Below are 27,854 nucleotides of genomic sequence, written 5' to 3'. Positions count from 1 at the left end.
AATTTATTTAAATCAAGATGGCGCCTAAAAACAGGCAGCAAAACTGCTAATCAGATTTTTCAAATGCAACAATATGTTGCTTTTACAACAGTGTGTGTATGCATATGTGACATAATTTCTAGTCCAGCTCAAAAGCTTCAGCTTTCTGCCAATTATCTACCTAATCTATCCAATTGTCAACATTTCTAGCTCTCTTTCACCCCAAGCCTAATGGGTGCCACATTTCCAGGGTTGGAGAAAGAAGCCAGATCATTCAGGACCATCAAAGCCTTTTTGCTATAGCCATGATGACCTATGGAATTTGTCAGGCAGAATCTTAACAACATTCATGCTAATTGAGACAGCCATGAAAACCGTGATATTATGTGTCCTTAATATTTCCAAAGCTGACCATTAAAGGATACTTTGGATTATGTTCATTTCTTTATTTGTCACTTCAGAAGAATTGTTCCAGGGTTCTAAGGCTTAATAAGACTCAGCAGCTAATAACAAAATAAACTAGCAAGTGAGGCCAGTAAGCAAACATAAGATATGGCAGAGATTGACGTTAAATAGAGCTGTAAACCATATTCTTTGTCAGCTCATTCATGTCATCAAAATGAGATTATTTCGACTCAGGATTACCATATCTGAAGCATCAAAGAGAAAACATGTGACTGGTAGGAATCTTATTAGCTCTTTTTTGAAAAAAATGTTATGCATATTCACAGTTGAGATTTCTTTGCTGCAACTATATTGATTTCCCTGGGCACGTATAGATCTGTTTTGATAATTAGGAATGAATACTTATCCCATGACACAGTGTTGGAAATGAGTTATTGTGCATTTTTTTTCATTTATGGCGGTTTACTGTTCTTCCTTAATCAGCTATTTTAATGCCACCTTCAGTTTTCTTCCGCGAGTCATCATGCATTATAAAAGATTCATTTAAAGACAGACAAACTGTGTTGGTGTGAATCTCCTTTGAAGCATGTTTGGATCCACCAGCTGATTTAGCCGAATGTCTGGTTTATTATTCTGAACTCCAAAACTGATGAATCGGGTTCTCTGGGCCTTTGGCACACACTGATGCAGCCAGCAGCACCAACTAAAGTTAGAAATGCTGCAAACTTGCAGCAATCCTTTCAATGCAGATAATGCTCTCCTCCCCCCCCCCCCCCAATCTTGGTGACTCTGCAAGGATCAGTCTGCACTGGGCAGCCCATAAAAGGGTTTCAGGCCCTGGATGCTTCCATACATGCACTGGATATCTGGGTGCACATGATATTGTGAGAACTTTGTTGTCACCAGCCATGTAATACATTCAAGAACATTCAAAATCTCTGAGTCAGCTAAGGCTCTCCCAGTGTAGACGGGTCTCTTTCACCCACCCCCAGATGACTCCACAGGGATGGCAGAGGTGATGGAGAGGGTGCAGTGCAGATCAGGAGAACTGGAGAAGGCTTGAAGGAATCTATACTCTAGTGTGCACCAATGCTTTCATTGACACAGGATCAGAGGCATTCCAGCAGACCCAGCATAAGGCCCGACAGACCAGGGGACATATGTTGATCCAGGGGAATGACTTTCTAGAATCCAGTGACTTCCTACAGAATCCTCAGAAGAATCCTACCCAGCCAGATCCCCAAATCAACACCCTGAATCCAGTTTTTATTTGGAATCCTGTGGCATCTGTGCGTTCCTTAGAAGACAATAAAACTTGGACAGGAGTAGGAGATGGTTTCGCTCAGAGAGATCTTCCTCCTCCACTTGTGTCAGGAATGTAGGTAGATAGCACTCTGGCACCATTCAAGTTTCATTTGCTTTTCCTCTTGTAAGTATCAACTACTACTACTGAATCACCTGTGCAAAGGTATAAAAGAACATATTTGCTTAATGGAGAGCAAAGGAGCAAAGACTAAACATAAAGCAATGTTATTTTACACCTGGGAAGAGAAGTCTACTAACTTGGGGGTCAGCAACTGATATCCCCTAAGCCAAATCAAGTCCCAGAAATGAAAGAGGACTGTGGCAATAGAACTTCATGGTGGGCAACAGGGGAAAGAAGAGAAGTTGTGGCTTTGGCCCATTTCCTGGAGAGGTTCTGCAGCAAGTTTCTTGCAGACTAGAGTGGGTCTAACCTTACCTGTGAATAATAATAGTAGGTAACCTGTTCCACAAATGTGAGCTAAGACCCCTGTCACAGTAATTGCATCCACAGATTTCCCTGGAAATTACCTGGCAGGTCCCAGACCAATCCATTTTCTTACTTACATTTTTAGAAGCCACAAGTATAACAATAATCCCAAACACAAAAAAGATTTGTTTTTATTTCTCAAAATATAATAGGCAGCCCAATCAGTAACTGCCTCAGTTGTGATACAGCAGCACCAAAGTGGCACCTACTGTATCCTGTGGGCAGAGGCCTCCTCAGGGTAAGGGGACATTTGTTCCCTTGCCCCAGGGTAAGCCTATGCCATGCTGTTGGGTCTACTCAGACCAGCTGATTCAAGTCTGCATGGACCCTTCTAGGAATGAAGAACAATTGTATGTCTTTTGCTTTGCCATGTGCCTTTGTATATCTGTTTCTTCCAGTGGACTTCTCCTTAAGCAGCAATAAGTACTGTTTGCCCTATTACTGGCCAGGTCTAATTCATAAGATTAATTTGTGGTTTTAGTTTGGATTTACACATTCACTTAGCATGCCAAACCATGGTAAGTTCAACCCATATATCTTTTCTTTCATCATGCATACTGGAACACATGTATGTAGGGTAGAAAGTTAGCATGTATAGGAGTCTCCTACTACTAAAAATGACAATGACCAGCATTCCCCCTCTCACATGTGTGCCTATATGATTGTGGCTATACATGGCAGCTGGGTTTCTAATGTGGCTTACTTAGTACATTTCCATTTTTAGCTTTAGTCTCTTACTATGATTTAGATTGAGGTGGGTCATCTTCATTTCTTAGTTGTCTTTTTAAAAGCAATGATCTAAAGACAATAAATGAATATGACCCACCTAAGAAAAATGCTGTCTTTGGCACAGTGTAAGTAACATGTGAAAAGAAAAAGAAGGGGACCAGCCTCTTGCTGGGTTACTGGTGCTATTAAGAATTATTTTCAGGTGATGAGACAAGGAAACTAAAAGAGATAATTACCTTTCTTCATTTTTTAGTCTGCTGAACACATGAGCCTCTGTGAGCCATGAACATATGAATACATGAGCCTATGTGAGTCAATAAATATTTGTGGTGGGCTAGTAACTGTTTTTTGCAAGACTCACCCCAAATCATGCGGCAGAGAAATTCACCTGCATTATATGCAAGTAAAAGAAAGACGCCACTCCCAGCAAAAAAGGCTGCCTTGCTGAATGGGCTGAGGGCTTCAAAGACAGGGTATACCCAATTCCCAGTTACAAAGTGAATCCACAAGAGCCTAGAGAAATGGAAAAGTGTATTTTAGTTACAGTATTTCAAATGTAAAACAAACTTCATGACTTATCCTTGAGGTCTTCAACATGGAGGATGACCTGAAAGAGCTAGTCCTTTTGTGGTAGGGGTGTTTACCTGTACATTGCAGGGGCAACTATAAGTTGCACAAAACAGCAAAAATCTAAATGCAGATAGTCTGATAGAATTAAAGTTCAGTATTTGTTTAACAGCATGATCTTCTGTTTGTTCACAGCCCAGATGAGTATGTTCCACAAGTGGAAGGGTTCAGGAGCTTCACCACCACCATGCAAGGTGTTTAAACCTTAATGTCAACTGGGATTTTTGGATGCAAACACCTATGCAAGCAGGCTTTGCTTACAGGATCCTTCCACAGTGAAAAAGATGACACCCAAGCATAGCCTACATACAAAGGCCTTAACCTCACATTAGAGGTTTTAATACAATCACCTCAGGTACCAAAATGTTTTTGGGTGGCCATGTCCTTCCTTCCTCCTTTTCTTTCTTTTGTGGAGAACCCAAAAGAGGTGAGAAAAAAGCTAACAGGAGTTCAGAAGTCAAAAGAATAATTGGAAGCTAAGGGATGGTAGTTGAATATTGAGTTTCCTGGGATCTATCATTGCTCTTGGGAAATTTTTTTTTGGGGGAAAGATGTTTCCAGAAAGGTGGAGGGCTAAATATGCTTCCTAAAGTCCAAATACAGCCAGTGCTATAAAAGGTCTAGCAAAATGGGAAAATGGGAGGCTAAGTATAGCCTCCTAAGAGGGAAAATGGGAGGGTAAGCATATTCCACAAGGGACAGGTCTTCCACCCAATGAAGGAGACAGTATTCAACTTATTTGCAGTGTTCTCTTATCATAATGGGCAACACTGCCACAGGAGGAGCTGTAGCTATGATTAGAAAGTTCTGGTATGTGGAGGCGTTAGACAGGAGCTCTGAGAGAAAGCTCACCTGCCCCATCACACACAACACACCCCATCACACCTCAACACAACACACAGATAGCACAAATCACAGCACGTGAATAACTGAGCAAACTAGTACAGGGGAAAGGAATGTTGATAAGCACCATGCATAATCTCATTACATGTAGGATTTCATTAGGCTAAAAAGCTCCTCAAACCACCGAATATATAGTTGTATAATGCCGTTGTTCAATAGCTCCAAAGCTCTAAAGTCAGATCAGGAGTGCGTTGCAGCTGAACAGTGGGGATTTCTTTCAGTGGGGATGAGAAAGGAAAGTCTTTTTTCACCTTCTTGGCTGCATGTAATCACAAGGTGAGAAAAAGAATTCCCTCTTGGCTTCCTGCCTGTAAAAGAGAAGTGCCAGGGTGGCATGTGAAAGAGATTTTGCTTGTAGAAAAATTCTTACCAACACAAATAGGCAACCATTGTGATTGTTAACAAGCTGAGCCCTTTCCCCTTTGATGGATAACGGCGAGGGGTAATCAAGAGGTCCAGCAAGGTCAGTGGAAGTATTGAAGTGTGCTGGAAGGAAAATACAGCAAGTTATGCAAAGCTGTACTTGGGGTGAAATGACTGCCTTTTGTTTCTAGAAATGATGCTCATCATTACATAGGAACACTTGTACAAAACTACTTTCTGAACTTTCTGCAGCATTGCTAATTTGGCTGAAGTCTGGCCAGTCTGCAACAATTCACACATCATCACTCAGATTAGCTCTTGACTAAAAGCATTTGATGTGCTACAACAGGGGTGTCCAAAGTTTTTGGCAGGAGGGCCACATTATCTCTCTGACACTGTTGGGGGCCGGGGGGGGGGGAAAGAATTAATTTACATTTCAAATTTGAATAAATTTACATAAGTTTACGTAAATGACTATATTAAAGATGAACTTATATGAATGAATGAAGGTCTTGCAATAGCTCAAGGCCTATAAAAGGCCTGGCACAAAGCAAGGCCAGCCTTTCCTTTGCTGCCCCTGCTGCATCACAGACGTGAAACAGCAAGCAGTGGAGGGAGCCCTCATCCCACAGCTCACGCTCAGAGGTCAAACAGTCGCCCTCATGCTGAAAGCAGTTGCATCGGGCCAGCATGGGCTCCAACAAATCTCTAGAGGACCAGAAGTTCATTAGAGACTGGGGGCTCCCTGAGGGCCACACTGGGAGTTCTCAAGGGCCGCAAGTGCCCCCAGGGCCAGGGTTTGGGCACCCCTGCTCTACAAGATGGGGTGGAAAGTCCATGGCCAGTGCACCTGTGAGACTGGGTGAAGTGTCTCCTTCACACAGTGGGCTGGAAAGAAGCAACCTTGGGGGGGGCACAACAAGGTTCCCTGCAGTCCACTGCCTCCACTGGCCTACCACTCAACCAACCACTTACCCCGCTGGCCATGCAGGGAAAGGAAGAAGATTTCCACTGCCATTCCCTATCCCATATTCTCCCCCACCAATGTTCTTCCTTGCTGTTTCCTTCTAAACAAGCTGGGTAGTCAAAGCCTGTGAAGAATTTCTGCTCTCTTTCTCTCTGTCATTCTGGCTTCCACCTTGTTTGAAAGAGACAACCAGGAATACGCTGAGAGGACAAGGACATGCTGGTAGTGACTGCTGAGGGTAAGGAGACAAAAGTAGAAGGGGGGTGGGCAGGTGCATGCAAAAAAGGGGGGAGCAGAAACTTTGGCTCTGCACTGGCTCAGCCCTGGTTGGTTTCCAGGTAAAACGCAGAAAAAAAAATAACATCAAATGTTTGTTATGCTACAAAGTTTGATACCTGAAGAGTAGCACCTTTTTGATATCCCTTTTTAAATGGGGCGCCCTCTCCACCCTGACATGGCACCTTTTCTAGTGGCTGTTGCTGGTATTGCTTCTGCATCTCATTTTAGACTGTGAGCTTTTGGGGGACAGGGAACCATTTACTGATGCAGTTTGCTATGTAAACTACTTCTTGTTGTAAAAAGCGGTGTATAAACATTCTTAATGAAATAAGAAGAAGACTACTATGACTGTAATTATGATGGGGCAGAGGAGAGTGCTTATGGATTTCAGGGACGCTTGGAATTTATCTTTGTTTTTCCTCCCTTCTTCTGCAGTGGTGCTTCTGCCAGTAGAGGCCACAGCACAATGCACCAAGGCAAAGAAGCAGCCTTCTTCCCTCATCAAGGTCCAGCTTAGCCTGGCCTTTGTTCCTTGGCACCTGCCATGCTGCCTTGGTCACCACCATTAACACCCCCTGCCATACGTCAGCCCTTGTTCTTGCTGCAGAAGCCATGTTTGACTCACACTGATCCTTCCAGTGAGTGCCTCCCCCAAGAGGACAGGAGGGTATACTTCACCTAAAGGTCACCATGAAAAATACCACAGATGTCAGAACTCGCTTATCTGATTCTACGTGGATAACACCTCTTTAAAGAACTCTGCAGTCTCCATAGTCGTCCTTCATACAATATTTAGATTCCCCTTGATTAGATTCCCCTTGATTATACTCTTTCTATCACTTTTGTACATGTTGCTCCACTGCTGCATATCTGAAATTCTGAAAGGAAACTATGATCAATAAAACTAAACTCATTGGCTTTTTGGGCCACAGGTCCTGGGATGATTAAGGTGGGCTGGCCAATGATTTCAGATTTTTCATTTCTGCCTGCTTCCATGTTTATTTGCTCCATTCATAGCCGCTTACAGCGGAAGAACAATACATTCAGAAGAGTCCATGAGTTCTTGGCTATTAATGTTGATAAAATCAGATACCAAAACACTGCATGATTGGTCACTTATTGAAAAGTCTTCCTTTTGCCAGTGGCTTTCAATTAGCTCTGCAAATGAATTCCTTTTGCTAGACAACGGAAGGCTGACTGTAGTGATGTCATTAGCAATGGGCCATATACTGTGATTTAAAACTAGCTGAAAACCCCTTAAATGCATTTTGTTCTCTTCTCGGAAAAGTAGTCCCTACTTATAGGAATTTTTAATATGGCTGTACGCACACCACACACCATGAACCATTAAAGGCAATTAAACTTCATTTCCACTATAATGCATTGTTTAATCTAGCATTCATTCAAATAAATGCAAGCTTTGTTCTTGGAGCAAATAAAAAAAATGCTGTTTAAAAGCAAATCCTCATAATTAGGCCTGGATTGACACCAATTTCTGATGGCTGGCAAAAATGTCTAGAAACAGTGACTCATTCTTATATTTTCCATTAACAGTTTTCTTTTCAGTTTCACTTGTAACAAGTAAAACTGACAAAGGAAAACAATTATCACAGAAGGGGGAAGAAGGCAATTCATTCTCAGGATTTTTTTTTCCCTCCAAACCCAGGGCTGATCAGACCAAGGGTTGCATGTTGTAGTCTGACCATCAATGAATGGAATGCATAAAGAGTTTTATTCTAACTGCACATGGAAGCCTCGTCTCATTCTGTGGAGTTCTGTGTTTTGACTAATGTAGTCAGATAGTTTAATTATAAGCAATGCTTTTTGAACAGTTTTTTAGCCTTCTGTCCTTACTGGGACAGAACAAGAGCAGTATACAATTACATATATAGATTGATTTTTTTTGTTAATCTGCATTTGGCTGAAGTAGTGTTCATATTTTCTGCCTTTAGAGAATACTTTCACATTGACTTGGTATTGCTCTATGTCTGCATGGGAATCCCAAGAGCTGGTCTGAATGATCCTTTAAGTGCCAAAGTGGCCCCATATGATTATGGTTGCACATGTTCACAGCCATTCCCCTCACTGCTGTGTGTGGGCTCTTTTCTTAATTGCTTGGGGGGAGAGTGATCTGGCTGGCCCTTCTACAGGCAGTGCTAAATTCACTTACACAGAGGGACTTCATCCAAACCACCCTTGCATGTGATTAACAGAACTGGCCCAGGAAGGAAGGGGTCAAGACATCCAGGGGAAAGGAGGTTTGGCATTTCAAGTATTGTCCAGACCAATGCATGGATGTTACAGAACAGTCTGGGAATAAAACTGAAAGACCCGTCCTGCCTCTGAATTACACAGGCCAACACACATTTTGCTTCCTTAGACGTTACACCAATTCCTGGGTATATTTGGGGTGCCGATTCCAAAAATGGCATCCATTTTGCCCTATCACATCTAGTTTTGGAGACACGGCATTGCCTCTTTAGTGAATGGTTCAAGCAGCTTCCTCATGAGGAAGCTGCTTGAACCATTCACTAATGAGGCTATACTATATCTCTAAAACTAGATGTGATAGGGCAAAATGGACGCCATTTTTTGAATCGGCATCCCAAATTCATATCAAACCACCATAAAGTTTGGGAAAAACTTTTCTGACCCTCAATTTTGTAGGCCTGTGTTATGAGAAAACTCAGGGAAGAGGAGAGGTCTGTCACTTTGTGCCAGACAACCAGGACAGGAGAATTGTGTGGTCCCTAGTGGCTATCTGTCAATTGCACTGATGAATTACTGAATTACAAGCATATATATGGTATGCAAACTTGCTTCATTTCACTAGTCTGACACATAAGAACAGCCCCACTGAATCAGGCCATAGGCCCATCTAGTCCAGCTTCCTGTATCTCACAGCAGCCCACCAAATGCCCCAGGGAACGCACCAGATAACAAGAGACCTGCATCCTGGTGCCCTGAAGACACAGTGACTTCTGAACCTGTTAGATATCAGGAAGGGCAAAGAATTAAGCAAGATACTGATGCTCTACTCCCAACTACCAAAAATTTTTAAGTGACCACTTCTCTGGGTTCCAAGATTTTTCAAGCATACCTTTTCAGTCGTAAGGATTAGAGCTTTGCCTATTTAAAAAAAGGAGATTCTCAGAATGCTGATTTATGTTCGAAATTCTACATTTTTTTTTTCTGCACTCTCTCAAAACTGCAGCACATATACAGATATGCATGGTCATTTGTGTCTGCGTGGGTTTTTCTGTCTGATGTAGGTCTCACGCTTCCTATTCTTGCAGCTTGTGATAAACAAGATGCAATCACTGATAAGAGGTAGTATGTAGAGGAGGAGCCATCAACCTCCTGGTAATGCTGGAGAAGAAGAAATTCCTTAGGGTTTTGTAACATGAGCTTTGTAATTATTGTGTCGAATGGCTCTGAGCTGCAACTGTATTATACTGAAAATAAGCAGTTCAATTTTCTTCTTAAGAAGCCAGTGTCCTGTTCTTTTGGAAGCAAGGGAACACCTAGTGCTTTATGACAACTCTGATGAGATAGATGTGAGATGGCAAGCTAATGACATCACTGCAACAGATGGGGAAAGTATTTTTCTACCTTAGGCAATTTTCCTGGTTATCTGCTTTCTTAGCTAGTATCTCAGGGCCAAACTATATGGCTTAGCCCTGACAACCTTGTTTTGCTTTTGCCAATAGCATTTGCAGAAACCCCTGGTGTGGAATGGGACTGCCAAGGAACCCAGACACCACAGGTATTTGGCTCACGAGGAAAGCTCCCATTAGCCCTAGGGGGAATTTTCCTCTTGGGTCAAAACGGAGCCGTAGGGTGTGTGTGAACCAAGTCAGAACCATGGCAGTGGCAGACTTAAAGCCCCTCTCCACCCTCCTACTGTAGTCCTTATCAGGAACCCCATCGCTACTGGCAAAAGACAAACTGAGCCTGTGACATCACATGACATCACATGTTGTTTGGCTCTCAGTCAGCACAATGGATAGAGAAGACACTTGTAATTCTGAGAAATGTGGGGATCTGTTCTGCTTTCTTTCTTCCATCATTTCAATAGTACATGGCTGAAGTGGCACTCACATGGGCAGCCTTGAATACAGTAAGACATGCTGGCACAGGTGTTTGGCACTGAGTGAACTTTCCCCAGTTCTTCACAACTCTTTTGTTGTGTCTCATCTTCAATCTTTTCACATCTAACTAAGGGCACAATCCTAACCAGGTCTACTCAGAAGTAAGTCCTATTTTGTTCAATGGCGCTTACTCTCAGGAAAGTGTGGTTAGGATTGCAGCCTTCGATACTTTTTGTAAGTTAGTTCAAATTGCTTAGAAAAAGACAATTTAAAACCATGGAAAGAACAAAAGCCAAGGGGATCTATCATTTGGTGCCATGGGTAGGATTAATTTAGAACAATTTGCCTTTTGAGTGAATCCTTTATTATTTCCGGAAAATGGGCTCATTCTAGCTCATTCAAACACAAAAGATTTAGATGGAGGTGTCCTTTCATTCAAGCAGGTTCAAAATTGTTTTGGCTGCAATCCTGCACCCACTTAGGATAGTTAAATCCCACTGAAGTACATGAAATGTAAGCAGCTTAACTAGGAACAGGACTATAGCCTTTGTCTCTTCTTTTTCACTTGCCTTTCTGTAGATATGAGCCCTCTTGCACTTTCTAGTATGTACAATTTAGGACTTAAATTATTTTTCTTTGCCAAAGCATCTTAGAACAGAGCTTGGTTTTGTGATTCTGCAAGACTCATTGTGATTCTGCCAGCAATCTTACAATAATTTCCCTGTGCAACTTGGTAATGTGGATTTATAATCTCAGACTTTCTCCTTGGAAATAAAAAAAAATGACATGAAGCCCATCATTAAGAAAGAGGTTTAAAATCGGAAATGTCTTGTTTTTATCCATGCCATCACAGGGAGAGGAATACTTTCTGTTTATGACTGATTTAAAACCCATCCATTAATGCTTACCATTTAAGATAACATATAGTTTGGCCCGGAGCTGCTGTTCTTAAATTCAGCACATCTGAGACCCATAACCCAAATATTTCTAAATAGACTTGGTGCTGCTCCCTGTCCCTATTTGTGTGGAGGAAGGACTTCAGTGGGGCTTCTGGCTACAAAGATAGACTTTGAAGAGTGTGTGCAATGCCAGGTGAAACCTCTTAACACCCCAGAAGGGCCCAGTCAGGTGCCCAGCATTGAAAGGAGGGGGTTACAGGAACTCTAGCTTATGGTTTCTCCTCCTCAGGACCAACAGAAGAAAAGCAAACCAATTTGCACAAGCCACAGAATTTGCTGTTTCCTGACACAGAACTGGGGTCATCATTGTGCGGCCCATTGATATTTTTATAGCGCTGCCCTGCAATTGTGTCAGCAGGGTAATACTGTGGCAATGTGCAGGGGAAGGCTGAAAGAATCCAGGCTAAGCTAAGGCATGATTATTTCATTCATTTTGGCTCTTATGACTCAGTCTCATCCTGCACTTTTCCTCCCACCTATCCCCAAGAGGACACATCATGAAGTCAGTCCACACCCACAGCTTTGAGTTTACTGGCAAAGGTTCATTCACAGGCCCCTTTTCTTTTCTTCCAAGTCAATTAAAAATGAGACGTAGAACGTAAGCATCGAAATCGGCAAACAGCTTCCCTGTTTGATGCTGCAGCACACGCATGGCCAAGCTGATGGACAGCCTCCGACGTACCTTTTGGGTTCTTTCACTCATTCCAAAAAACAGCCAGACGTTCAGCTGTATTCCCAGGGAGGCTGCATTGTATAACATTCTCTTAACAGCAACAGCAGCTTCGTTCCTTTATATGCACTGCAGTAACCCAGAAAGTTTCTCTCCAACCCTCCCTTTCCTTAATTTAATGACTTCACATCTTTCCATTGACTTAAACTTGGCACTGAACTTGGTTCACTGACATTTCCCTATGAGCTTCAAGGCTCCTTTTGACAATTCACACATCCACTTCTGGTGTACAGTTCCACATACACTTAAAGGAATGGCAAATAAGCATCACATGAAAATGTGCAAAGGGATTCGGCATGTAATGCCCTCCCTCCTTGGAGTCAACAGGATTTCAAAGTATAACACTGGCTGTCTTGTGCTTACCTTCTGGATTTCCTGTCACCCACCCTGCATTACCACTCACCATAGCTTGGTTCATCCATGCGGGAATGACAAAATCAATGCTCTTGGGGTAAACCAGCTCCCGATCATAAGCATATAGTGTCCAAAACATAGCAAACACAAACTGAAAGAAAGAATTTATTAAGAAAAATAAGAATAAGCAATAGCAACGGGTTGGGCATGGAACATGTGTATTGGAATCGCTGAAGAACTGGTGAGGAGGTAGATGTGGTGTCAGCAGTGGCCCCTTTAAGGGTAAGGCCTGGGCATCCAGCAGAGTGTGCTGCACAGCTGCAGCCACTTGAAGGCAATAGGGCCCTCAGGGATATAAGGAGCACCTGAGGCAGAAAGGTTTGGTGGGTTTTGAAGGAGTGCAGGTTGGAGAGGAGACTGACTTGGTTTATGGAATCTGACTGTGGATTGTGACTGGACTTTGGCTTTGGACTTGGATACCCTGATGGATTTGACTGACCTACCTGGAACCTGACCTTGGACTGTAACTTGGCTTATTGGCTCTGGACTCTGATTTGGCAACTCTGAGACTCTGACTTTTGCTTGCTGCACTGGTGAGTTGCACAAGGGAGGCTGATCAGCCTTAAGTGGGCATGAGGCCAAGTGGATTGGGATTTGGCAGAACAACGTGTGAAGTAATAAGAAGAGAAGCAATGAGGAAAGGCCAAAGTGTTTGGGGTTTTTTTGTTTACAAAGAGAGATGGTGAAGGCAGGGGAAGAAAGAAAGGTGCAGGATATCCAGTACAGGTTAGGGGCCAGAATTGGCTCAGCCAGAGGCAAGGGGAAACTTTTCTCCTTACCCCTGGGTAAGGCACCCTGGCCCCAATGGGTATCCTTGGAGTTGCACCACCTCCTCTGAACTCCCCATAACTGCTGGATCCCAGACCCACCTCCCACTCCTGCTCTGCACCCACCCGCCCCTGGGGCCGCCCACCACCTGCCCTTCCCCTGCCCAGGAATGCCTCCCTCCTGCCTTCTCCCCACCCACCCCAGAGCCTTTCATCAGCCCAATTGGGGTGACGCAAGGCTCTCTCTCTCTCCACAGGCCGATGCGCCTTAAGGCACGTTTGCAATCCTCCTAGGCCGGCACAAGGGACCTGCACTGGCTCATATGCAGCTCAGGATTGCACTGCACAATGGTCTGCAACCAGAAATGGGATCCTGTAAGGGCAACTGAAGAGCAAGATACAAATGAATTCTTAAAAACTTAAAATGTAAGGATTACATCACAATCCTGTGCATGTCTATTCAGAAGTATTTCCTATTGTGTATAATGGGGCTTACTTGCAGGAACGGGTGTATAAGATTGCAGCCTAAAATTATTCAATTCTATTTGAACGCTGTGTTGATGGCACACTGACGCCAGCACAATGACTACTGTATCCTAAGCCCTTCTAGACAATGTCATGTCAGCAAAGCCCTCTCAATGGCACAGCCCATCCCAGTAAGACCAGCTGGGTCCATGAAAACCCCGACACAACTCAACATCCACTGAGTGGTGTCTTGGCATTGGTGTGATATCCAAGGAGCCAATCAATGCATCCATGCAGCTCCAATGCTGGCAGCCAGAGAAGTGCCACCATAGTGAACTGAATAGGGGATGGGGCAGGCGCAGGGCCAATCAGGGGCCACTGCTAGGGGGATGCCCTCCACTAGCTGCTAGAATAAACACCGCAACAGGCATCAACACTAACCATGGGGAGATGCCCCAAGGACACCACAAACACACCACAACATGACAAGATAAAACATGGCTGAAGTGTGTCACAGAACCCCCACCTCCTAAAGAATTTACAAAGAAGCAAAAGCAAAAAACTGCACCCAGGATTTGTGTTCCCTTACTGCACTCATATAATCACACATATCCAAAGAATATGTTTTTGAGCAGCAAGTGTGCATCTAGACCAAAGGTAGAAAGATAGTTCCCCTTGGAAGAGGGCATCCTTGCGAAACAAGCTCACAATCTCTCCATGGCAAGAGTTTAAGATCCCAATCCTATGCATGTCTACTCTGAAGTAAGCCCCATTATAGTTAATGAGACACTCTCTGTAAGTGTGGCTAGGATTGCAGTCTGAATCTTCGTGGGGGCATTCACCAGCTAAAAGAACCCCTTTTTGCCATGGGAGGGACTAGAACAAGGCAGAAGAAGGATGCTGGTAGCTCACTGCACAAAGACACAGGTCAGGAGCCTGGTAAAATAGGCTGGAGCCCAGTCAAGGGCCAGCCGTGCCCTGACTGCAAGGCACTCACTTTTTGCCCAGAACACCCACAGCAGGGACAAAAGAAGAGGGAGAGGTAGTTCTCAAACCCATACCAGCTGCTCCATAAAGCTACTCTTTAACCACCCAGCGACAGCAGGAGACAGGCAAAGAGCATCTTATCTGGCATTTAATGACTTGGAACCCAAGGAGTTATGGAGTGAGGGTGCTGCAGACCTTGAGAACAGAAAGGCCACCACCACAGTGCCCCACCCTGAGGCCAGCTAACATATGAAACAATTAAGATGGGATGAAGAGATACCTATTTTTTTGATAAAAAAGTATGATCAAGATAAAGTTTTTAATTGTATGGTAGCAGTAATAAAGCAACACCTGCAAGAGAAACACATAGATGGGCTTGCCAATCATCTCCTCCTCCCAGCAAGGCTGCAGTGCCATTGCAAGTTATCCAACAGACAGCCAAGAAACAGAGACCAGTGAGGTTTGGATGCACCAGTTGGCTCACTGTCTGCTGTGAAGCTTTCAAACCTACAGGGGCCTGGCTGGAACTAACAGGTCAAACATCTCAATGAGCAGCAGCTAGGCTCAAACTGGGCACTACAGACAGGCTGTAAGCCTCCCTTGCAGTTTGTGGGACAGCTGCCTGTGGGGAGCAAGGAGAAACACAATGGCAGGGAATAGGCAACAGCATCAGTCACATGTGTTTTCTGGATTGAGATGCACACTTGCTGTTGGAAAGGGAAAGCGGTGCCTTGTAGGGGGTGAGAGTGTAGTGGCTGGAGACATTACCTTTCCCGCTTGGGGGTAATGGGGCTACAGTGGAACTTGCATTCTGCCATTCCCTGCCTGGTGCATGGCAAATTGGGCAGGAGGCTTTGCCTCCCAAGCTGCTGAGCTCTGCCCAGAATGGATTACGTTGAGCGGCAAGTCAAATCCAGCTAGCAGGCCATAGGTTGCCAACCTCTGCCTTAGAGCAGCCATTCTCAATGGAGGCCATATGGCCCCCTAGGCAAACCCTGGCACATCTGAAGGGTCCACAGACTGAAAACTGTGAGAAGTGCATGTTACGTTTATCTGTTTGTGTTGTATCCTTGTTTGACGGGGGAGCCCTTGAACCTGAAAAGCTCCTAAAGGATCATAAACAAAAAAGGAAAAAAAGGTTGAGAGTGGCGACCTTAGAGGGTAGGGCTGGAAAGGTTTGCCAAACCCCCAGTGGCCAATCTGTGCAAAGTTTACTGCGCTGAAACAATGACAACATAACCTCTGTTTATGAAGAACAAGTTGCAAATTTGGGTAACAGACTTTATCTACTGAAGAATCATTTCCAGTGGGTGTCCCGGGGGTGGACTTCAGTGCAAGAAATGGATTTCAGTTTTGGTTACTGACAGCTGAAAGCTGATTTGGGTTTTCTTGGTTTTGTTTCCTCTTCAAGCTGTCTACATTAGAGCAAACCAGGGACACGGGAGATGAGAAAGGATGTTCTCAGCTAAAAATAGCATGCATTGCTTATACAGCAGAAACAATTCCTGTTTTTAGCTCTTTACCTCTCTTCATGAAAGATGGGATGGCACAGGTACTTCTTGTACGGGACATAGTTGTCCCGAGTATGCAGAAATTATGTGCCTTAAACAGGCCAGGTTGAAAATCTGCAAAACTTGATTTTTTGCAGATGGGATGGCACAGGTACTTCTTGTACGGGACATAGTTGTCCCGAGTATGCAGAAATTATGTGCCTTAAACAGGCCAGGTTGAAAATCTGCAAAACTTGATTTTTTGCAGATGGGATGGCACAGGTACTTCTTATGGCTCAGAAAGATTGGCATCTCCTGCACTGCTTCTGGGTCTGCCCAAGGAAGTATTCCCCGCTGCACCCAACTTCACCAGCTGAGTTTCACATGTTCTGGTTAGAAGGTTAATCCTTCTTCCACTACCTGGCTGCACATACACCAAGAGGTCTAATGCAACATAAATACAGGAGGGCCTTTCATAAGAACAGCACTTACCAGTAAGTGGTTCGGCCCAAGCCTGTGAGCCTGTACTAACTGTGAGGAGAACTGGGGCCTTCAAAAAGAAAGCAATATTATTTTCTATGGAAAAGAAGCATAATAACATAAATTAAAATAAAATAAAAATTAAGAAGATGAAGGGGAAGATGCAAATAACAACTGAATAGACACACCAGTGTTTTCCCAAAATAAGCCTCCCTGTTCTTGGTCTAGAAGCAAATTGGAATAACAAAACCTTGGCTCTTCAGGTTTTTTCATTCAGACAGAAACAAAAGATTGTTAGAAATTAAAATGGTTGTTTTGGGGTTGTTTTGTCTTTTAAAAATCAAGTTTTGCAGATTTTCAACCTGACCTGTTTAAGGCACATAATTTCTGCATACTCTGGACAACTAAGTCCTATGTCTCAACAATCTAGCCTGACTCATACCATGAAATATGTGGGAGATTTTTCCACGTGGTTCTAATACCTGTAGATGGTACTATAAATATATTGGGCAAATTAAGAAGTTTATTCTCATATCATTTCAAGAAGCCTCTCCTTCTCAAAGAAAAGGTCAACGCATGATCATATGACTTTACAACTTGCACGAAAAGTGAGATAGCAGCGCAAAAAAGCCAAAACAAAGCTTTCCAAACTCCTTGGAAACAAACTGTACAAACTCCTTGGTTTGGAAAGCTAGCACAGAAAGGAAACCAGCTTTAGTCCAGCCTGCTGCTTAAGATGCTAGCTTTCCACACACAGTTGCTTTTTGAGAAAGGGAAGCATTTATGTATATGATCCCCAATTGATAATATGAAGTGGTAAACTTTTGTGAAGTGGTTTTTTATTTTGTGCAATGTGCAGTGAGAAATGGATAAGGCTACAATCCTATACACACACTTACTTGGGAGTAAGTCCCATTGAATTCAGTGAGATTAACTTCTGAGCAGACATGCCTAGGACTGTGCTGTAAAGCCCACCTTGTATATTGTGTCATCAGAAAAGAGAACTGGTCCATCATGTGGAAATCTATGTGCTCCAGATGTGGGAGTCATGCATGAGTCCTTTATGGACCTAACAACATGCAGCAAAAACCAGAAGTGTGACTGTGCTACTGCACATCAGACTGTGCTCTGTTTTGTAACATGCTCAGTGTTACCTCATACTTAAGGTGCTTATCTGGATTTTGTAAACTAGGACCTAATCAAGTTTTGTAAGTTAGGACCTAATATTCAACTAGCTTCATAGCTGAGAATAGTTGTCAGCCTTTTTCTTTGTTTTAACTACGTCACTTGGTTTTTCAACACTTACAACTGACCTGTGTGCACTATAAACCAGAATACCAATAATAATTTCTACAACAATAGTTGTTGTTATGAATTATCATCATATATCTGAAGCCCCAGCACTCTTTCATAATAAAGATAGCCAGTATTGTTAGTGTTCTCATAATGATTGCTGACTTTACTTGTAACTTACCATGCATATCGGAAAAACCAGGGCACCGAAGAGCAAGTCTCTGAAGGGAAAAATGAACTTAGCAATTCGGAATTTCTTCATTAGTACAAACGCATCAGCCAGTAAGGAGATCCCAAAGAAAATAACCTGAAAAAGCTAAATTAATTAAAGCTAATGAGCAGATCTTCACTCAGTTTTAATTGTACATGCCTCAACAAACTCTCTTTTTGCACTTAAGGGAGCAATTTTCAGGTTGAGCCATGAATCAGCACCATGGAAATTGCTGCTGACTAAATCTATCTTATTTACTGAAAGTGTTTTAATAAATTAGTTCAGTTGGTAGACTTTAAGACTGCCTTGTTTAATGGACTTAAAAAAGGTTTTATAAGAATAGGCAGCTTTGTTTAGCCTGGATGTGCAAAGATTCATTCACTTAAAAACCTGAAAATTTAGCCTATATAATTTAGCTTATCTGCAAGTTTGTAGTACCATAATATCATACAATTATCCATAATATCATACAATTATCAGAGGCTATAAAAACCGTGGACTCCAACCCCTTGCCAAGAGGTGGGAAAGACTATCTGACAGCAACGGGATGAGGAAAAAAGTTAACTCACAGTCACATAAGCAAACTAAAAGCCAAGTCTGTCACAAAAGCATTCTTGTAAGGATACAACTGACTGCAAAATTATGTTAGTTACATAGGGAGTCTATACAGTTACACAGGGAATTAGTTACACAGGGAGTCTATAAAATACATAGATTTGGAGCCCAATCCTATCCCAACCTAACCAAAATAATCCTATCGTAACCAAGTCCTATCCTAACCAAAAAGGTGCACGCAGTATCCAGTGGGGGTGCTTCGGAGGGGAAAGGGAAACTATTTCCTTTTATGCCTCCGTAAGCCTCCCACTTCACAATGGGTCTCCTTGGACCTGTGCAAGCTCTTTCACTGACGCAAGTCTGATGAGAAGAAAAGAGCAGGGAGTTTTGAAAAAGAGCGGATAGGATTGGTGTGTGACATTGCCGCTAAATCCACCCTTCCTACAGCCTCCCCACCCATGTTCCACCCTCCCCCACTCATCACACCAACCTACCTTTGACGGGGGGACCTGATGGACCCACTGCTGTGTATGGCACAGCTGCGGCCTTCCCATTGGCACTCCAGCATTACCTCAGGGCCTAATCCTATCCAATTTTCCAGTGTCAGCGCAGCTGTGCCAATGGGGCATGCACTGCATCCTGTGGTGAGGAGGCAGTCACAGGGGCCTCCTCAAGGTATGGGTACATTTGTTCCCTGACCTCAGGGCTGCATTGTGAATGTGCCGGTGCTGGCAAGTTAGATGGGATTGGGCCCTCAGCGTGCTCTTGCTATTTTTGCAAACTTGTTCAGCCAGCGCTTAGAGCCCAATTGGATTGGGCTGAAAGGAATACAATGTGAAATATGCAATACAGGTATATAAAAATAGATATCTACACAATTCCACCACACTCATCAAAAAACAGAACCCAAGAGAAGGAAGTGCATGTGAAGAGGCAGAGCTATGCAGATAAAAGTTGTGTCACTGGCAGCTTCCCTTCTCAGGCAGACAGAAGCTGTGGGGACTTTGCTGTAGGTTGGAGGGAAAACTGTTCAGTTTCTCTCCATGCCACAGACCTGACCTAGATTGGTGGCTGCTATAATATACACGCACACACACTTCAGCTGAAATGTTGGGAGCCTGGAAAGTGAGACCAGAGGGCAGATTTGACGCCAGTGGTGATCCTTGGTGCACTTTTGCCTATACACATACACATAAAAATGAACTGCCAGAGGGCAATTGGGTCGTGTCAATAGGGACTGCACAATGGGTTGCCATGTGTGCTGTCCTCTTATACCATATGAATTTGGATGAAGATCCCTGATTGCCCCCCCCTTTTTTTTTTGCCAATTTTTCCCTTATTTTGGACCTTTAGTTAACCTCAGAGGCTTCTGTGATGCCTTGGGCTGATGAGCAGTTCAAAGCCAGTAGCCATGTTTGCCCTATTGAGTTGTTTATTGTTTGGTTATCTTCCTCTTCTCCAGTGGACCAGTAAACGAAGAACGATTTTGAACCAGCTCATTGGACCATGAAGCCCACTGATTTCTAAGAGTGGGAAATTCAGCCCCATATGTAATCTCCCTGGCTAATGCCCATATGGCGCTTGTTTCTGGTGAGTAAGATAGCATTACAGACCGACAGCCCAATCCTGAGTTGCCTGAAGTGTGGGGCTGCCGCGGTGCCAAAACGGCTACCATGGGATCTTATGTGCACTGGGCAGCTGCCAGTGGCTCCTTACCCTGAGTAAGGAAAGTAGCCCAGCAACAAGGCTACTCGATTCTGCGGTGGCTCTTTAACTGGCGCAGAATCAAGGAGTCCCATGTTGGGTAATGTGGCCTGACACAAGGCCCCAGATCCAGCACAGCTGAGTGTCACCTCCTCCCTCCCTGCCACGTCTTTCCTGCACCCTCTGCCCACCCCGGAAAGTCTCCTCCCCACCTCCCCCCACTCACCTTGCCATCACTAGGCAGTCCAGTGAGCACTGGGTGGCAAACGGAGGCCCAGAGCAGGCTTACTCGGGGTTAGCTCCAGCACTGGGCCCACGGTACTGATTGTAAATGTGCCTTACGGCATGATTGAAACAGTGCGCACCAGCAGTAAGCTGGTGCATGAAGTACAGGATTGGACCCTAAGTCTTTCAGAATACAATGGGCTGAGTTAAATAAGTAACAATATTTCCAAACACCTTTGCCCAAATATAGGTTACATAAAGTGGTGTCAGGCACCCAGTTTGGATATTTGTCCAGGTCTCAGTCAGCTGAGAAGGGAATGAACTGCTCTGTCAACCAGATCCCCCAAATTCCAATAGTAGTTGGTTTTAAGGGAACCCCCAGATTTGAAGTTAATCTGTGAGAGAGGTTTTCCCAAGTTGACCTCCTTCTGTTTCTGGCTCTCTGGTTTTGGGTGGTAGCAGCATAAACCGCCTCTCTCAGTCCAATCCCAGTTTACCCAGTGGTTTATCAACAGATAAAAAGTAGGTGCTGTTGCTAAGCGCAAAGCACTAGGCCTCTTTTGCCCTCTGCCCTCCTCTGAATGGGTGAACTTATCTCCGTACAAATCTAAATAAAACATCAAAGTGTTCAGTGCTGCAATCCTGTACACTTGCATGTGGCTTGACTTCTGAGATGCACAGTATTGCACTGTTGCAGAAAGTATCAGGTAAAATTGCCACGTTTCGAGGCAGTTGGCGTATCTAAGATATGGTACACTACAGCATGTATTTTGGGCGCCACTTGAGGGGAGGGCACCAGCTGCCGCTGCGAGTGTACACATGCTTCAGTCACTCCCCAAATCAGGAAGGGACTGCAGCATGTGGGCACTCACAGTGGCAGCTGGGGTCATTTTCACAGCAGCGGCTGAGGCAAAATTGCCCCAGTCGCTGCTGTGAGTGCCCGGCATGTCCAGGTTGGCCTTGGGCAGCAGCCAACCCTTGATGCCACCTCTGTTCTGCCATGCCAGGAAGAATGCCTAGACAGGTCTGCTGGGGAGAGGGTCTAAGGCAGTGATGTTCAACCTTTTCCATCTCATGGCACACTGGGAAGGCACTGAAACGTTCAAGGCACACCATCAGTTTGTTGACAAACTGACAAAGCACACCACGCTGCTGGTGGTGGGCTCACAACTCCCAAAGGCCCTACTAATCAATAACCCTCTCCCAAAATTCCTTGGCACACCTGGAGACCATTCATGGCACACCAACGTGCCATGGCACAGTGGTTGAAAATGGATGGTCTAAGGACTTTGATGCAGCCAAACCCTCTCTCTCTCTCCTTCCTTCAGAGTTCTGGACTTGATTGATCAGACTTGAGAGTCCTCTTTTGCACATCCAAGAACGGGGTGCTGGCTGTGCGCCACCCCTACATGCTTCTGCTTGCTGGTGGCAGCACACCAGAGGCTCCCTGGATGCCCTCGCCTTGCGAGCGGCAGGAAATCTGCTTGTCTACTCAGAAGTAAGCCCCAGTGACTTCAGTGGGGCTTATTCCCTGGAAAGGGAGTGCGGCCGCGCAGTGCAGCCACCTGTTTGCCGAGGCACAGAGCTGCTCTTGGGCGGCGCTGCCTTTGCTTACCAGGTTGAGCACGGTCAGGAACTTCCACTGCCCGCCGTAGGGCACGATCCCGGCCACCGAAGTTGCTCGCCCTCTGCTGCTCGTCAGCTCGGAGATCGCGTACACGAGGAAGGCGTACCAGGCCAGGAGGAGGCCGTGGCAGTAGAAGAGGCTTGAGGTCTTCATGGCTGAGCCGCGCCGCGCCAAGCCGCTTCGGGTGCCTGCCTGCCTGCCTGCCTCGCTCAGCGCTCAGCGCTCAGCCCATTCATCGCCCGCCGTCAGCGAGGCAGCAGCGACAGGAAGCCCGCGGCGCACGTCACTGCGCTGCAGCCCAGCCCGCGCTGAACTTTGCTCTCCCGCCGGCCCGAGCAGGCGTGAAACGCCCGGCTGCAGATTACTGCGATTAGTTGCCCCGTTGCATAAGTTGGGGAGTCGGGGCGCTTGCTCCGCAGAGGGGGAGGGGTTGGCACCGCTGCCCACGTGTGCAAGGCTGCCATGCCCAGAGGGGGAGGCCCCACGGCCTGCAGGATCCTGAAGCGCCTGCTTGGGGGGTTTGATCTCTCCATCAAAGTGACTTTTCTTTTTTCGAAGGGCCCAATTCTATCGCCGAGGCAGCCATGCCAATGGGGCGTGCGCTACATCCTGTGGTGGGGAGGCAGTCACAGGGCTCAGTCCTGTCCAGATTTCTAGGGCTAGTACAGCTGTGTCAATGGGGCACGCACTGCATCCTGTGGTGGAGAGGCAGTCACAGGGCCCAATCCTGTCCAGATTTCCAGTGCCAGGGCAGCCATGCCAATGGGGCGTGCGCTACATCCTGTGGTGGGGAGACAGTCACAGGGCTCAATCCTATCCAGTTTTCCAGGGCTGGTGTAGTGGTGCCAGTGGGGTATGTGCTACATCCTTTGGTGGGGAGGCCGTCACTGAGGTCTATTCAAGGTAAGGGGATATTTGATCACTTACCTCTGGGCTACATTGTGGCTGCATCAGTGCTGGAAATTCGGATAGGATTGGGCCCTCAGATGTCTTGAGGTGTGAAGGAAGGATGTGAAGTCTTAGCGTGCAACAGCTGTGTCACATTTTGGCTTGGAGACAAGCTGGTGCAGCAGCAGGACTTGACCCTTTTTTTTTTAAAAGGCCATTTGTAGGAAACATGGGGGGAAAAAACACCTCATGCTTCACCTTCTGTCTCCACATAGAACTCCATTTCATACTGGAAATACATTAACACAGTTTTCAGATGTGCAAAGGAGATGTACATGATCCTGGTCAGGGAAAGGGCAGGCAGAAGGAAGAAAGGCTGCTGCAGGTAATGATGAATGGGGGGGGGGGCGACATTTTTTAATGGAGCTGCTGCACTGACCTGCTTGTTTGCTTAGGGCCCAACCCTATCCAGTTTTCCAATGCTGGTGCAGCCACCATGTAGTCTCTAGGAAGGGGAACAAACATTCCCTTACCTGGAGGAAGCCTCCATGACTCCTCCTTCTGCAGGATGCAGCACATGTCCTGTTGGCACAGTTGCACCAGCACTGATAGAATTTGACCCTGAATCACATTAATCACCATGTGAAGGGCTTCTCTTGATGTGGCAGCTAGTAAAAGGGGTGGTGGGAGAAGTTGCCGAAGGCTAGTAGGAATGGAAATGGTTGCCAATATTATTAGAAATAGGTACAGAGGCCATCAACGTGGGCCTGTGTTCAAGAGTGCACCCTTCAAAGCTCGGCAGCAGGGCCTCTGAGAGAAATTTTATCAGGAGTACAAAGTTCCCTTTGGGCCCCTTCCCTTTTCCTTTATTGGATCATAATTTCATACAATCCTTAGATCATAATTTGTACCAATAACAATTTATAAAATGATGTGAAAAAAGGCTTACACAATGTGTGAGTGCTAGTCTTCACACAATATATGCAAACATTTTCTAAGATCTCATAAAATTTCCAGCTTCCCTTCCATGGCTTCAAGACCCCGTTTTTGATCACTTAGGTTCGATGTACTCCCTGAACTCCCTTCTCAAAAGCCCTAGTGAGATTGGAAAATGTAAGATCCCCATAAATTTTGGGGGCCCCATCCTTTGTCTGCTGAGCCCCTTTTGTTATCCTGGGCCTGGGTACAATTTACCCCTTGTACCCCCCTCTCATGGGCTCTGCTTGGCAGCTTTGTCCTATTGCCTGGCAAAGCCTGACCCACTGATTTAACCTTTGCATCATGTTCCCAACAAAATCTCTTCACCTTCATTACTCAACTCCAGCAGAGTTGCCAATGTGTTCTTTGTGAAAAAGCAAATTCATGGACTAGAATTCATGGCCTAGAATCTGGCAGTTGAGTCAATGCTAATAAATCTAAAACTCTTCTGTATCAATTAAATGCAGACTTTTAAAGTTTTAAAAACTTTTTTGTTAAGTTCATACTGTGCCTACAATGACTGTGGGCCCAATCCGATCCAACTTTCCAGGGCAGGTGCAGCTGCAATGTAACCCCTAGGCAAGGGAACAAATGTTCCCTTATCTTGTGGAGGCCTACATAACTACCCTCTCACCACAGGATGCAGTGCACACCCCATTGGCACAGCTACACCAGGGCTGGAAAAGCTGGATAGGATTTGGCCCTGTGTCTGTATTGCCTTATCACTTAATTTGGATGCAAATTTGGTCTTCACATCCTCTCATGCTCTTTTTACACACATGCACACACATATGAAAACTTCTGGGTTAAATCGCCTATATTTAAGACTACATGTGGGTTGATGGTAATTCAGAACTAGGAGGTAGAGAAAATCTTTTCAGTGTGACTACTATTCAGCTGTATGAGTTGTAAACTCTTGCTTATCTCTGCTGTAGCTCATTAGAGATTTACCTCTCCTAACCTGATTTCACATGTGATCCATGTGTTGGTTGGTTTGTTTTTTCTTCCACCAATTGAGAAATTGTGTAATTTGGTTAGGTTGCAGCAGGCAAAGAAAATTCCTTTGCTGCTGCAACACTCAGGATAGATCTGTCACCATGGCTCCAGGTCTAGGCATGATTAATTGATCAGAGAAGTCAACAATAGCCGCCCTGGCAATCCTTAGTGGGGTAGAAAGGTGAGATATAAATTCTATAAATAAATAGTAAATAAAGAGTCTTGTGGCATTGAATAGACCAGTGTTTCTCAAGCAGTGGTACTCCTACCACTGGTGGTACTTGACGTGGTGCCCAGTGGTACACGTGGGACCCCCAGACTCCCCACTGCATGACCAGCAACACAATTTGACAAGAAGTAGTAGGAGGCTTGTTTCAGCAGGCAGAGGTCCAGCATGTGCTTTTGATATGTTTGAAAAGCCCTCCCTCCCATCAGCCCTGAGGTGCTTACTGGTGTTTGTTGCATCGTGTCTGGCTTCCCAATTCAAAAGTAACTACTGATGACATCATTGCCAATTACTTCCAATGGTACGTCCAATAAGTGGACCATACAAAGGTACGGCAGGGGACAAATGTTGAGGAACACTGGTATAGACTAACATATTTAGCTTAAGCCAGTGTTTCTCAACCAGTGGTTTGGGGACCACTGGTGGTACTTGAGGTGGTATCCAGTGGTACTCGTGGGACCCTCCGGACACCTGCTGCCTGGCGGCAAGATCAGCAACACAATTTGACAAGCAATGGTAGGAGGCTTGGCTTGGTGGGCAGAGTGCCAATGCATGCTTAAAAAGCCCTCCTGTCCACCCTGACCCTCTTATTAGTGTTTGTTGTGTTATATCTGGCCTCCCAACCCAGAAATAACTGCTGATGACATCATTGCCAATTACTTCCAGTGGTACTTCCAATAGGTGGAACATGCAAAGTGGTATGGCAGGGGACAAACGTTGAGGAGCACTGGCGTAAGCTTTTGTGGTTTCATGGATTATAGTCCTCGTCATCCAATATATGAAGTTGAATTCTCAGTAGGCAGGTGTCTGTGTGTATGCACAGGTGTAGAGAAGAAAACGCTGGCAAGCAGGAGTGTCAGATGGTAGGAGTCTCATTATCCTTTGAAGAAGAATAGTTCTGCAGTCCTGGAAGAGTAATACATTGGGATAACTTAGCATCAGCTCACTCTTCCACCGTTACCACACCTCTGATACATGACATTTCACTTCCAATCTGTATCCCACTGTGATGAAATTAGTTGTACAGGGTCACTTACAGCCCAATCCTAAACTTATCTTGCCAGTTTATTGCCACCGCACACTATCACAAATGGACCATAAGGCACATTTGCAAGAGTTAGCACTGGCTGAGTGCTGGAGCTGGCCCAGTGCAAGTCCACACTGGGTTAGTGCCAATGGGAAGCTGGCAGTCTGCCAGACAGCAGAGAGGTGCGTGGGAATGTGGGGGGGGAGGCAAGGAGGAGATGTTCTGGGGCAGGGGGCAGGGGAGGGTGGTAGGGAGGCATGGCAGGGGTAGGGAGCAGGGCAGGAGGAGGGTGGAACTGGTGGAGCTTGAGCTCCTCCAAATTCTGAGCTCTGTGTCGGGCTGCAAGCCTGACACGGGACTCTCTGATTCTACGATGGCTGAAGAGTTGCCGCAGAATCAAATAGCCCCATTGTGGGGCTACGTCTCTTACCCAGGGGAAGGGGACAAAAGTCCCCTTCTCCTAAGGAGCTGCTGCAGACTGTCCAGTTGTGCGTTGGATGCCGCGATAGCCATTTTGGTGCTGCTGCAGCTCTGGGCAGCTCAGGATTGGGCTGTCAACCTCTGAGGAAACAAAAGTTCTGGGGCAAGCAAGAGAGGGTTAAAGGAAGTGACTAGGCATGGAGAAAGCAGGAACTTGAGTCCAGTACAAGGATGAAGCTGTGGTTGGCTTAAAATGATAATGAAGAAAAGAAATTCTGCGTTTCCTCATCTTTCTCTGGCCAAGCCTATTGAGTTCTGCACAGGACTCTCAGTCACATGCTTTAGCTTCTGAACAGCAAACCTAGGCTGTTCTTATAGATTTTTATTCCTTGCATTAATCATTTAAGGAGAAAGCCTGTTCAGGGCTGTCAAATCAATATCTGGCTTCAGCCATTTGAAATTCTCCAGCATTTTTTCTGATTAAAGTGCCCTGCCTTTTCATTTGTTCAAGAAGCTTCTTACATCAGCTGATCTCAGTAGCCTAACAGCCTAAACTTAGCATCAAAGGGCCCGATCCTATCCAATTTTCCAGTGCTGGTGCAGCTGTGCCAATGGGGCATGCACTGCATCTTGTGGTGCAGCAGCAGTCACAGAGGAGTCCTTAAGGTACGAGAACATTTGTTCCCTTACCTTGGGGCTACATTGCGGCTGCACCAGTACTGGAAAGTTGGATAGGACTGGGCTCAAAGTCTCCTACAAAAATTTCTCTGATGGTCCTTTAGAAGCCAGAGGGAAGGATGAAGCTCATGCCTTGCTTATCCAAAGTCCCAAACCCAATCACTGGCATCTATAATTAAGAGAATCCCAGAGAGCAATACTGGGAAAGGAAAGACCTCAAATGGGAAAAGCAAACTTAAATGAGAAGGAGCTGCTTAGTTATTATTATGCTCTCAAGTGACTTCAGTGCTAAAATGTCATCATCATTGCAACAGGTAAACACCATAAACAAAGGAAAGGGCAAGCATGAACTAAAGATCTGCACCCACCTTCATGGAAAACCAGGAATTGTGTCTGTTGGGTCTTGGTTTGGGAGTTGAAATCCTGAAATGGCTCACAAAGCACATGCAGAGCTTTGGAGTTGGCTTTTGAGTCCAGTCTTGGATTCTGCAGAGAGGCATACAGCTCCGAAGTAATAAGTAATTGGCAGAGGAGGAACGAAAGGCACCACGTACAGGAGCAAGAGGGGAGGAGGCCTCAAAGCGCAGAGAAGATCACTT

The 27,854-nt window shown here is 45.2% G+C and overlaps 1 protein-coding gene across 1 annotated transcript; it reads right to left on the bottom strand.

Moving 5' to 3' along the window:
- Positions 1 to 152: 152 nt before the first annotated feature.
- ADTRP (androgen dependent TFPI regulating protein) lies at positions 153 to 22,377 on the bottom strand. Its single transcript, XM_066625621.1, has 6 exons — positions 22,031 to 22,377; positions 17,902 to 18,036; positions 12,228 to 12,329; positions 4,806 to 4,921; positions 3,267 to 3,418; positions 153 to 1,842 (listed from the first exon to the last, which is right to left on the bottom strand). The coding sequence occupies exons 1-6, from the start codon at positions 22,193 to 22,195 to the stop codon at positions 1,796 to 1,798; spliced, it is 717 nt and encodes a 238-aa protein (XP_066481718.1). The 5' UTR covers positions 22,196 to 22,377; the 3' UTR covers positions 153 to 1,795.
- Between the last annotated feature and the right edge of the window lie 5,477 nt (positions 22,378 to 27,854).

The sequence above is a fragment of the Tiliqua scincoides genome, chromosome 4 (assembly GCF_035046505.1).
Source record: "Tiliqua scincoides isolate rTilSci1 chromosome 4, rTilSci1.hap2, whole genome shotgun sequence".
Classification (NCBI taxonomy): Eukaryota; Metazoa; Chordata; class Lepidosauria; order Squamata; family Scincidae; genus Tiliqua; species Tiliqua scincoides.
Note: the sequence above shows the minus strand (reverse complement) of the source record. Positions and strands in the feature narration are given on the sequence as shown.

Bases quoted from the DNA above. Each gene is read 5' to 3' on its own strand.
- ADTRP (XM_066625621.1), bottom strand. From the start codon at position 22,195: ATGAAGACCTCAAGCCTCTTCTACTGCCACGGCCTCCTCCTGGCCTGG. The intron at 4,922-12,227 runs GTGAGTGGTAAT...TTTTCCTTCCAG, and splicing joins CATGGATGAACCAAGCTATG to CACACTTCAATACTTCCACT. The intron at 3,419-4,805 runs GTAAGAATTTTT...CCATTTCTCTAG, and splicing joins ATGGTTGCCTATTTGTGTTG to GCTCTTGTGGATTCACTTTG.